This window comes from Sebastes fasciatus, chromosome 2 (genome assembly GCF_043250625.1).
Source record: "Sebastes fasciatus isolate fSebFas1 chromosome 2, fSebFas1.pri, whole genome shotgun sequence".
NCBI classification, from domain to species: Eukaryota; Metazoa; Chordata; class Actinopteri; order Perciformes; family Sebastidae; genus Sebastes; species Sebastes fasciatus.
The window spans coordinates 13,014,707-13,028,041 of record NC_133796.1 but is presented as its reverse complement, the minus strand read 5'-3'; the positions used below and the strand labels follow the sequence as shown (position 1 = coordinate 13,028,041).

Here is a 13,335-nt window from a genome sequence, read left to right as displayed (position 1 = left end):
GTCTTCAGGACTTAGCTGTAAGCATACTTAGGGCTATATCAAGATGTGGGTCAGGGCAAGCCAGAGGCACTTGCACACTGCCTCCATGGAGTGTGGGGGAGGTTGCACGCTGTTGTGGTAGCTGCCACAGTGTCTGTGTGTGTGTGTGTGTGTGTGTGTGTGTGAGTGCATGTGCACATGTGAGAGAGCGGGCGGGAAGAGAAGAGTGTGGTGGAGGAGAGTGGTTAGCACTTGAGGGAGGGGGAGGGGGTTTGGGGGATGGAGAGGGCAGTAGCGAATGGAAAAAAGAAGGAGAGCTTAGGAAAGAAAGAGACAGAGAGGAAGAGCACGAGAGAGAGAGAGAGAGAGAGAAGAGAAGCAGAGGGGGAGGTTGGGAGAATGCATTAGCTGGCTGTAACAGGCTTCAGGCGGTTCCTGGACCTCAGTTGGCGAGTAACCTAGCAGCATCCACACAGCCTCTTGGCCCACGAGTGACACATGACTAGCAGCAGAAGCAACAGATGTTTCATCATGGTTTTGCATTTCAACACATCCATGTATTCCTTTTTGATCACTCTTTTTTCAGATTACAGCAATGTTGTTACAAAAACGACATATGTTTTACCAACAATTAAACATATTTTGTTGAGTACAGCACAAACAGATTATCTCAAACTAGAAACACGCACATGTGGAAAATTCACGCATTTTTCCACAAGTGTGTTTTCCATGTCCCATTACTGACGGAGCTGAGTCTCTCATGCCACTGACTACACTAGGGCTGGCCCGAAGACCATTTTTTGAGCTTTGAAGCTTCGGTGAGTAATATCTGATTCGAAATATTACTCACCGATATTCGAGTAATGTTCCTCTGTCTGTCTCCATCTCCCCCGTTTCAATGCCGCTGCAGCACTACTGTACAGACGCATACCTGTAAACGCAACAAACAGCGATATCTGTCTGAGAAAAACTACTAATAACTGATGTTGAATATAAATAATGAATAATGTTGTGGGATTATTCCTTACGTAACTACTTAAAAGATGGATGAGTAGTAAGCCTACTTGCTATCTTCTGACATTTGTACTTTTTAAACAGAAAACACACAATTTATTAGGGCTATCCCAAACAAATTGAGTGAGTGAGCAATATTCAAAGTTATTTGAAGCTTTGCGGATCAGCGCAGCGGGGCAGACTGACATGTTCTTCTGTCGGTCTGTCTCCATCTCCCCCGTTTCAGTGCCTGGTGGTTAATCATGGCGTTCTGCGGTCTGTTATTTCTTTATAGCGGACCGTTGCTATGTATAACAGACCGTTGCTATGGGCGCAGTTCTGATGTCGGACTCTGGTGGACCGTTTTTGTGTCAAATTATTGATTTCTTAAGTAAGTAGCCGTGTAATAAGTGGGATAATGTACAGCTAGTAGGTCATTGTTGTGAAAGAAACCTTCAGGGCGATGACAGACCCCTCCGCCGGGGTTTCTTTCACAACAATAACCGGCTCGTTGTACATTATCCCTTACATATTACATACTATATATATATATATATATATATATATATATAATTAAAAAAATAATAATAAATAAAAAATGGAGCATTTGAATAGTGATTTGGAGGACGAATACCATGGAAAAGGTCGAAGCTTCAAAGCATTCGGGTCAGCCCCAGACAATACAGACTGTTTGGCATTATCTTACCAACCCCACATTTTCGGTTTCTGCACACCCTAGTGTAATAAACACATGAATGATTACCATTTTACAGTAACAGTTTGAGTGACTCATTTAAATTACTGGCAGCAGACCAATTATGCCCCCCCGCCCTCCACTTCTGAAACCAAACGTATGCCCATGACAAGCCATGACACGACCTGTGTGTCGAGTACTGCCTCGGCTATCCCCCAACAGGCAGCAGGTGACAACAAAACGGGTGGCCTGTGTGGATGAGCTCTGGTAAGGCCGGCCATTTGCCCATCTGCAAAAGGTCCTTGATTGAAATGAGGCCATGAACCACAGCCGTACGAATGAGCCTCTCCCCGTCTGTGTCAACATCCAGCCCCATGTTGATGCTTACAGGCTGACTGTGCTATTCATGTGCACCGATGTGTGAAGAGCCCGCTGATAGTGTGTTTGCTGAACAGGCAAGGCATCAGGGGCTAGCTGCCCACTCTGCACTCCCCCGCAGTGAATGTGGCTAATTAGGATTTCCAATGTTTGTAATGGTCAGCTGCAGCTGTGATGAGCACCCGGGGTTCAAGATTGAACAGTTGTCCCAGGTTGCCAAATTCAAAAGTCAAATTGAGTAAAAATAAGGTCTTAGGCCCTGTTGCAATGGACCTAAATTCAAATGAACAGATGTGTGTAGAACTCCAGCCTGTCCCATGAATCATTTCAGCAGCATTTATGGGGCTGCAAGGGGCTTTCTCTGAGGAGGTAGTTCAAGCTTACAGGCATCAAGCACTCTAATGAGACCCCTCTGAGCTGGATACCAGTTCGTAATGCTTACGTGTACTCATGTGAGTCAGCAGTAAGTCTTTATGCTGTGTGTAGTCAAGACAGACGTCTGGGAAATCTCTGTGCATGTTAAAATAAAAAATAATTGTGAGATGTGTAGGTTGAAATAGACCTTTGTGCACTCTGTGATTGGGACTGCTTTGTGGCAGTATTGGATTAACATGTTTTTCACATGATAAAGTATCTTGTCTGGTTACTGGATAGTTATTCAGCTAGTTACGTCAATATGGATTAGTCAAAACAAATGATTATTCTGTCTAGTGATTTATAGAGGCAATGGGTCATTTGGGGCAAATGAGGCAAACAGAAAATAGTGTGGTTTTAGTGGTACTGAGTAATTTAGAAATTATATACAGTAATTCTGGATTAATGCATGGCATGAAAAATACTCAGTTGCTGCTGTTATTTATCATAATACAATTTAAGGTCAGTTGCTGGATCATAACATTTTAAAATGGTGCTTTAAATGTGTGGGAAAACAACAATGCATAAGCCAAAAGCTTTTAGTAATGAAAGCAGATGACACAAATGTGATGCCATGTGGGGCTGATTGCTTGTTGCCCCACTGCAATTTGATTGGCTAATTGCCACATACTGTTGTTTTCATTGGCTCATAGTTGGCAGAAGTTAATGGGTCCGCACCATTACCATGCTGGCATACGCCTGTTGTGCGCCGAGTAGGCAGAGCCTGCACATACGCCGGATGCCCCGCTCAATTCAGTCGGTGAAAGCGGCGTGCATGCCTACCTCAACCGCATGCTGACACAAACACAATAGGGTATTTGGGTGTATTACATAGCGGAGTACTATACATTATGCTATTACAATGAGCGAATACCATATAGCAGAGCAGTCAACAGGTTATTGCTGGTATCTATTTTTTTTTTTATCTGTGGCATCATTATCTCGTCAACAATTATGGCACAATAAATCTTGGTCGCTCTGACAGATCCATGCTTTGTTTAAGGCGACGCCACCTCCCTCCGGCAAAGGTTTTCCCCTCTTATTTAAGAGGCACGCTCCTCCAACGCCACTCGTCATCACTTCCTGCCGGATTGTGCCCCGCGTGTATGAAAAGGAGCACACCCAGTACTTCTTTTAAGGAAGATATCAACTATAGTTGCTACAGCACAAATTTGAAAGTCTGCCTTTTGAAGAAAAACTTGAGATTAAACACCTTGGCTAACTGCTGGCTTGTCATTTTTGGGCTTATGGGATGTACAGCAAATAGTTTACCATTGGATTTCCAGATTTAATGTATCATACTACAGTATTACATATTGAATTTTTCTTTCCATATCACCCTCTCCTTACCATTCAAGGATTACCTGGCAAAACGTTGGACAGCCCAGTTTTGAAAATTGCTGGAGAGCTTGATTGTCTTGTTTCAACTTTGGAAATTCAGTTGTGGTTGATTTTCAGTGGGGGATTTGTGTCTTCCTTTTTTGTACAATCCTAATGTGTCTTAATTTGGATTTGATAGAGCTATATATGGGTACAAATTAAACTAATCCCAAAGGCAAAAAGGAAACTGGTTTTGGAGATTTGTGGGGCAACAGCAGCACATTCAAAACACTCCTTCCAGGCGTACTGAAACTGAAAGAGGATGTTTGGCATCCTGGTATCAGTCCCGATTTTTGGTACCTAAGGAGCCATCATTTCAATTCAAAACTGACATGGCCCACTGTGGTCCTTGTGCACACAAGAAACCAGGTTAATGGGAGAAATGTAGTTAGCACAAGAAATCAGAGAACGTGTTTAAATGAACTGCAATAACCTGGATACTCTAAAATGGGTGTTATATGCAGCTGCTCTACAGTTAAATTTCTTTACTACCTCCTACCATGAATGTATTGGTGATTTGATGCGCAGGATTGATTAAAAAAAATGGAGACTAGACCTGGAAAAATGAACAGTTGTCAGTTTTTCTATTACCTCTTTCATACCAATGACCAGGGTCGGACCAGAGTTATCTGACCCATGTTCATTCCTTCTTTTGTCAATTCAAACCAAGCCAGTCAACCCGGGTTAATCTCTGGTCATGACAATTCAGATACGACCTGGGTCACATCCCAGGATCAATGCATACCAGTTAGCTCAGGTGCTGGAAATGGGCGGGGTTTACATATCTAGAGGACTATAGAGAGGGGATGATGGTGGCATCATCAATGTGTGCAAAAATGTAAAATGTCACAGCATGATGCATGTTTTTGGAATACAATGTAAATATAGCACACACAGCATTTTGAGCTTTGTAAAAGATTAAACTATGTTATATCTTACGTGGATCTGTATCTAATTTATGCAAAAACAGACAGACAATATACAGATTTACAGCATCTATCAATCAACACTCACAAACCTTTTTTCCTCTGTCCATCTACGACACCCATTTATCATATATTAGACTACGTTGTGCTATCTAATATAATAATATAGGCTACATTTACAAAAGGATTACAGAAATGTATGAAGACTGAAATGTTTATTTCACTCACTCTACCATCCCTGCAAAGATTTGCTACATATAGTAGTCCTACTAAAGTTTTTCAGCTTGGCATGTGGCAACTGTTGGATAATGTATAAGAGCATGTCAAAATGTAATAATATGAGTCCAGTTTGCTAATTGTTCGATAATGTAATAAACTAGGACTGGGTTTGTTAACAGATGGAACAGGTGACAGATGGATCTTTTTGCAGGTTTATTTGGAAATTTTAAAAAGTTAAAAATGGTAATGTTACAAATAGAACATGTGCAAACATGCTTTGAAAACAGATGCGCTCACAGCTGGCTGTTCCGTGAGGCGGTCTGCTTACACGATGTGTTGCTGTTTCTGTGTATGGATGCCTCTCTCATTCAGCAGCCTTGTTATGTTCGTATACACACGTTGTCCTTTACAATCCCGGTCATCTACCGCTGTTTTCTTCCTAACCGCGGACAGCCAGGAACCCCCCTACCTCAAAGTCCTGACACATATCCATGTTGTTCAAATCATCTGTTGTTCACCTCCAATGTATCTGAAATCATTCCTGCTGCCGTCGCACCGTTTACTATGGCACCCTGTGACAATTGCGTCATGACAGTGCGCCTCTATTTGCAACCAAATAGATTTGTCCTACCCCGCTGTAAGCGACCCTGGTGCGTGCCGTTCACATTGAAATCGACCCTGGTCCAACCCAGCTCTCGACCTGCATCGCGAAGCCGAGTCGGTCAGCGCGGGTTAACCCTTTTAGACACACAATCAACCCCGGTTGAGTCCTCGGTGTTAAAGGGGTATATGTTGCCACTTAGCATTGCTTTCTCTTGCAAAGCCAGGTGTTTCCGTATCAGCCTCACTGCATTATAATCTGTTCTGGTAAATTTGTATCCTTATTAGGGCTGCACAATTAATTGAAATTCAATTGAAATCGCAATATGGCCAACTGCAATTTTCAAATCGCAGGATGAGGAGGAAATTGCAAAATTTGTTAAAGGTGAAATGTGTGTCAAAATAGCATTTTAAATTAAATATGGTGATGCTGCAGTGATGTCCGGGCCTACACATCGTATTCTACAGACTTAAGAAAACATCTTCACACCATTCATCACACCATAATCATTTCATTATGTTTTGCAATGAAAATGAGAATGACGTACAAATGATTAGGGTCTCTTGGTCAAAACTTAAACAGGAATTAAAATTCCAGTCTATAATGTATATGGTGTACAAGCATATAATTTAATCTAAATATATCGGCCCCATTGTCACCGATATCCAATCCAGCTATTTGAGTCAGTATCGGCCCGTTATTCGATCCAGTATCGGTGCATCCCTAAAAATGATCATACTGTCTTATATCGCAAATCATATCACAATTGCAATATCAGTCAAAATAATCGCAATTAGATATTTTTACAAAATCGTGCAGGCCTAACCCCTATTTTCTTTACATGATACATGTATTCTTAATGATTGGCTTTGCATTTTTGGAAAGATGGAAGTGGGGACTGATGGCCACTACAGGCCCTCGGCAGTGACACGGAGCAGGTGCCTCCTCCTCCCTGCCCGCCTGCCTGCATTGCTGGTTTAGATTTATCATCTGACTGGGTATCACTGCTCACCCCTCTCTACCCTGCCTCGGCCTCTGAGATGTATTACGAGTAAGCAACTTAGGATATCTGTGTGCGCTTGACAGCATGGTTGGCAACACGTTTATGTGTGATATGCTAGCTTTGTTGCTTTCCTGACCTCTCTGAGGTTTATATAACTGCTAGCTGACCAGACTGGGCAGGCAATGCCATAATCAGCCCTGAAATTTGACACCATGCGTCACCCCAGCCCTCACCCCACATGCGCCACACACGCACAGTTTGCTCTCCCACACACACACACCCCTGGGAAACCTGCTGCTTCTCTGGTCATATGGTGATAGGCTGTCTCATTCACACACTTTGCCTGATCACCTCCCCCAACATCCATACACAACCCTCTCTCTCTCTCTCTCTCTCCCCCTCCCTCTCCCTCTCTGGTTTGCTCGCTATGTCAAGTGTTCTGACTGTTTGCATCCGGCCTCATCAGCCTGTCTGTTTGGTGGCCTGCCAGATAAGGGCGGGGGATAACTAGGGGTCAGAGGTAAACAGGAAGTCAGGCGATCTTTGCTGCAGGCGGAAGGGGAGGACTCAGTGAAGGAGGAGGCGTGGGAGGAGCTGGGACAGGAGGGGGGAGGAGGGAGTTGTACTTGGATTGAGAGTGTCAGGAGCATGTGGGAACGCTGCCAGCCCAAACTGTCAGTAGGTCTGAATTTAAAGTATGCTCTTTTATTCTGCTTTTCTGTCCTTCCTTCTCTCCCTTGCCTCTTTCTCCTGGGATTAAATGGCTTTGAATATTTTGAGTGTTTGCTCGGTGGTCAAATGTGAAGTTTCTTTTTTTCTGTGTGTGTGTGTATGTGACTGGAATACAAGGCTTTCTGGTTGTGATGTGACGCAACCTCCTTGAACTCATGTTAACCTTTGACTAGCAGAGAAGGGAAAGCTGGGTGGTTAGACAACCACAGTGTCTCTGGGTATAAAAAGACTCTTGAGGAAGCATGAAAATCAGTTGTAAATTAGCCTCAGTGTAGCGCGCAACAAAGGTAATTAGAAAAGGCATGAACGAGTAGTGACCCTTTGCCCTTGTGTTTACAACTGACACAGTGGTTGTTGTCTTGTGGTAGGAGGGAGGGAGGAAGTCTTGGGAAATCTTGGAATGGAACATCTTAATATATGAAGTAAAGCTTGAATAAAGCCAGCTAGAGTAAAACTAGTTCAAGTTAGTGTGGCTGCAATAAGTTTGTCCTACTGTTCCACCTGATAACATGGTTTTCTTAAACACAGTTTGACTTTGGAAGAACTTAACGTCGGTCACATTGTCCACCGAGACGGCAGTTGCTTACTGGTTACTGATTTGTAAGTTCAGAAAACAGGTTTGTGTCAGTAGGAAGTCACTTCCTAGTTGCTATGGATGCCTATCTTACAAGTCAAGTCTTTTGTTAAGTGTTATGTTTAGTATTTTAAAACACGCGGAAGAAAGTTCACTGTTGAAATTGGTCTGTCATAATTAGGGCTGTCAATCTATTAAAATATTTATTGTGATTAATTGCATATTTATTATCGGTTCAAAAAATGTATGAAGTATTTAATACTATCGCGTTTAATTGCATGATTGTCCATAATTAATCGCAAATTAATCACATTTTTTATCTGTTCAAAATGTACCTTAAAGAGAGATTTGTCAAGTATTTAATACTCTTATCAACATGGGATTGGGAAAATATGCTTGCTTTATACAAATGTATGTATATAATTATTATTAGAAAATCAATAAACAACACAAAACAATGACAAATATTGTCCAGAAACCCTCAGAGGTACTGCATTTAGCATAAAAAATATGCTAAAATCATAACGTTGCAAACTCAAGCCCAACAGGTAACAACAGCTGTCAGTGTGCTGACTTGACTATGACTTGGCCCAAACTGCATGTGATTATCGTAAAGTGGGCATGTTTGTAAAGGGGAGACTCGTGGGTACCCATAGAACCCATTTTCATTCACATATCTTGAGGTCAGAGGTCAAGGGACCTCTTTGAAAATGACAGTTTTTCCTCGCCAAAATTTAGCACAAGTTTGGAGCGTTATTTAACCTCCTTACTGACAGGCTAGTATGACATGGTTGGTACCAATGGATTCCTTAGATTGTCTAGTTTCATATGATGCCAGTATCTTCTAGCTTTAAAACTGAGCCCGCTACAATCTCCTAAAGATTGATTGCATCAATGCGTTAAATAAATTAGTGGCATTAAAACAAATTTGGGTTAATGCGTTATTATCGCGTTAACTTTGACAGGCCTAGTCATAATCTATCATCGCTCACTGTGTAGTGTGGCAAGCTACAGTCATAGCACCATACAGGCTCACAAAAAGGTAACTTTAAATAAACAAAGATAAAAAAATAATTATATTGGTTGTAGAGGATCACCTGGTCAAAAAAACCTTATCATTTTTGATAGAATTTCTTTTAGTTTACCCATTTCATCAAAAGTATTCTATTAACTTTTCTTCTAGTTCGTTATATAGCACTTAAAAAATTGTCAGAGCAGTCATCGGCAGCCAATCTGGTACTGCAATTAATGTGCAGGTTTCCTTGGCTTAGTGGAGAAAATGTTGCCAGACTCCTATAGACCGTTTCCCAGTTGTAAACAGTCCAAATGTGTCCCAGTTTATTCGCTGTTGCAGTGCACGTGAATGACATAAGCTGACAGGAAGTAAACATGGACCCAAGCTGTTGCCTAGCAACGCAATTCCGTCGAAACGGTCTATACCTATCATTAGTGTTACCACACATCACCTCCTACCAAAGCCAGTGTGGTTCCTGCCATCTTGATGGAGCTTTTTATTGTGCATTCATGCTGTAGTTCAACGTGCCTTCGCTTTGCTGGATGGGAAATGATGCATAAAAATCTATTTTATTTAGCCTAGCTACTTTACATACTAAAACCCTCAGTGATAAAGTACTCATAGTAGGTTTCCAAAGTGAAAGCCTAAGATAGAGATACAATGCAACAACAGATCCAAACCAAATCATCCACAAAATGAGCCCCTTGTATCACTGCCCATCGTGTACTATTGTTGGTACACAGCAGACGTCATTTTGAGGCTATTATCTGTTTAGTGTCTGAAATTAAATGTGAGGAACTGCCAGACAAAATGTTTTACTGCCAGTGAAAATCACACTTTAAGTAATGTATAATTGAAAATTAGACTTTCTTCTTTATCAAATCTGAGTTTAATTGGAATGTTATCATAAGTTAATTGAATCTGCTTTGAATCTAAGTTGAGGTCTGATTACATTTTTTTACAAATTTCCGTTTATTGTTTTTGAATCAAGTTGTAGCGAATCGTCTAAACGGTAAGATGCACACCTCAAAAACCTCTAATCTCGGTTTATTGAAGCCAAAACAGTTGAGATAAAATGTTATCAGTGGTAGAGTGTCTCCAAAATTGCAGGTGCAGTCTGAAGAAGAGCCAAGTGCAGTTACTGGGAAAGTCTGTTAACTGAACATGAAATAGCTGACATTGATTAATAAGGCAATGCAGTTATAATGTAACCAAAAGGTTTTATTTTAGCCAACTTTTTCTATTGAAAATGTTTATTGTATTAGTATATTGAGTAAGTGCAATTGTGACTTATTTTTTTGTTGGAAAAGCATGCTAATATATAACTTAAAACAAATAGTCAAGTCAAACTTTATTTACATAGCACGTTTAAAAACAACCGCAGTTGACCAAAGTGCTGAACATATCCATAATAAAAATAGAATACAAGCAAACAACAATAAGAGCAGCGTAAAAACAATAAACATAACACATGCTGCACATACATGGTGGCACTTTATTGTAGTTTTAGGTTGTAGATACAGCGCATTCCATAGAACTGCAACGTCCTGGGTTTGAATCCGGCCTTGGGACCTTTGTTGCATGTCATGTGCCTCTCTCTTTATCTCGCGAGCACGTGCGTGCGTGGTGGTGATTTCCTGGAGAACTGAGATAAAGTAATGACAAATAATGGGTAGTTTAAGAAAAGTTTCTACAGTGCTGTGGTGTATATTTGGGGTTTAAAACAGCCTCTTGTCTTTCTCTCTCTCTCTTACGTGACAGAAATTAGCCATATGTTTTTTTCTGGTCATGTTTTTAAGTACAGTTGCTTTCATGAACGCCATGAACTTTTCTTTATTTTTCTTCAAGATATTTCTTTGTCACCACGTGCTGCTCTCTGTCTGCTCTGTCTCACAGTCACTCTGATTGTCACGATGATTGGCCGTATAGAGCTGAGTTGACTTATGAATATTGACGGCCACAATTGGATGAAATGCAGCAAGTGAAGGATACTGAAACAGTCCAGTCCAGCTTTGACAGCAGCAGCTGTAGACTACAGTGTCTATATCGGGTTGTGTCCACCAAATAATCAAACCCATGATTCATAATAATCTGGCTCATAACTTGTTCCCAGAACGGCCTGTTTTGCCCATTTATTAATTGAGAATAAATTCATCAAGGCACATTGTGAACTCTATTTTTTGTTTGCTGTTTTGTTCATTGCATTGAAACACATTTTTCAGAGTTGCACAAAAAACCCTAGTGGATTTTGTATTTATATAATTGGCATGCATGTACTGTTAGTACACCGCTCTGTACAATCTCTGCTCTAATCCTTATTGGTCAGATATATATATTTTTAGGGCTGTCAAAGGTAACGCAAATATTAATGCAAATTCGTTTGACACCACTAATTTCTTTAACACATTAATGCAACTTGCGATTTTTAGGTTGTGGCGAGCTCAGTTTTAAAGCTAGAGTGAAGATACCGGTATCATATGAAACTAGAAAGGCGCAGAAAAACTGGCCATTTTCAAAGGGGTCTCTTGACTTCTGACCTCCAGATATGTGAATGAAAATGGGTTCTATGGGTACCCACGAGTCTCCCCTTTACAGACATGCCCACTTTATGATAATCACTTGCAGTTTTGTGGCAAGTAATAGTCAAGTCAGCACACTGATACACTGACAGGTGCTGTTGCCTGTTGGACTGCAGTTTGTCATGTTATGATTTGAGCATATTTTTTCATGCTAAATGCAGTACCTGTGAGGGTTTCTGGACAATATTTGTCATTGTTTGTTGATTTCCAGTAATAAATATAAACATACATTTGCCTAAAGCAGTATATTTGCCCACTCCCATGTTGATAACAGTATTAAATACTTGACGAATCTCTCTTTAAGGTACATTTTGAACAGATAAAAAATGTGATTAATTTGCGATTAATTATGGACAATCATGCAATTAAACGTGATTAAATATTTTCAATGATTGACAGCTGTAATATTGCTATTTATCTACTTGTTACCTGGTTCTCTATTTCAAACAAAGTTTCTATTATTTTGACTCAACAGAAAACACATTCCTAACACCAACCTTCTAACCCACAGATTTAACCATGCATATTTTTTTAATATTCTTTCATAAAATTGCTCATGTGAATGGGGTAGAGGTGATCTTGTTCATTATGTTCTCTTATTCGGTGGGAGAAAGCCTTTGTGCCCGGCCTCAACCATCCAGTGGAGATTCACTCCACAGACACCTGCCTCGCTCTGAGGAGGAGGTAGAAATCAGAGCAGGGGGAAAATAAATCCTTACTTCATCATATCCTGAAGGCTGCAGGTCGACTACGCACCCGCTCTGTCTTACTCGTGTGCAGACGTACGTGGCTGCCTCTGTGTGTGTGTTCCTTTCTGCGCAGGCATTGGCCCTGCTCTCCCTTTGCACTGCTTCAGTAATGAAGGAGTTGTAAAGGTCTGGCAGTAAGCCCCTCGCTGAATTCTCCTCCACCTCATCCCTCCCTCTTTCCTCCCCTCGCTCTCCATCTCTGTCTGGCTCTCTCTCTCTCTCTCGCATCCTAAGGGACCTCCTCTCAGCTCCACTCCTCAGTGTGCACCGATGTTCCCATTAATGAATGGCATCATCCGGCTTGCTTGTTTTGCACAGTTCAGCTTCACTTCACTGCCTGGTGTCTGACCTGCTGTGCCGTCTCTGATTCAGAGAGCACCGCGTCATTACTCAGAACAACCGCTGTTAAAAAAAACTGCCTTTAAAGAAGAAGGTTCATGATTTCGTTTGTGACAACATCGTATTAACAAAAACCATGAAGTGTTCAATATGCAAAACACGTTCAATTCCTCTGGGGTAGATGAATCATACGGCATCTGCAAAATTGTCACTTCTTCGGAGGCCACCTGTGCTGCTTTCAGGTCCATGCTATCGGTTATTGAGAGAAGAGTGTCATTTCAATACTTTAGTTTAGATTTCTGAACGAGGAGACCCCATAGTAGTTCAAAGCATTAGTATGGTTTATTACAAAATAGATCTTATTTCCATAAGTTTGGCCATTGTTTCTATTGGTTATGATAAACATTGTATACAGGCAAGAAATTGCTGAGATTTTGAGAAGCAGCAACATCCATATATAGGCCTGATTTCCTGGTTCAACTTTGACCTGCCGCATGTGCTGTAGATTTGTATTCACAGTTTTCCCGTACAATGAAGGACTATTGCTGACATTAAGGGTGTCACTTTTGGTTTTACCTTCATATTAGGTTGTTTAGATCGGTGATTTCCAACCTGGGACCCCGCCAAAGATCAGAGGCGATGCGCCAGCATTTGTCTGCTTTGTGGTTGTAAATTAGATTTGCACATGTATAACTAAACATGTAGAACTAAAACCATAATAACACACTTACTGATACTTAATAGGCCACATTCAGTTTGA

The 13,335-nt window shown here is 41.1% G+C and overlaps 1 protein-coding gene across 11 annotated transcripts in view; it reads left to right on the top strand.

The window, feature by feature from the left end:
- The window catches only part of chd9 (chromodomain helicase DNA binding protein 9), an 84,470-nt gene that overhangs the window by 7,675 nt on the left and 63,460 nt on the right, over positions 1-13,335 (top strand). The window contains exon 1 of one of the 11 annotated variants that reach the window (XM_074610231.1): positions 7,190-7,261. The exons of 7 other annotated variants lie outside the window; for them this stretch is intronic. Coding sequence is in view for 1 of the 4 variants with exons in the window: in XM_074610222.1 (XP_074466323.1) it covers positions 7,236-7,265 (30 nt within the window). In the remaining 3 variants the exon portion in view is untranslated. Of the gene's footprint in view, positions 1-7,189; positions 7,283-13,335 lie in introns of those variants that run through there. 3 more of the 11 variants (XM_074610222.1, XM_074610248.1, XM_074610239.1) reach the window with 3 other exon arrangements.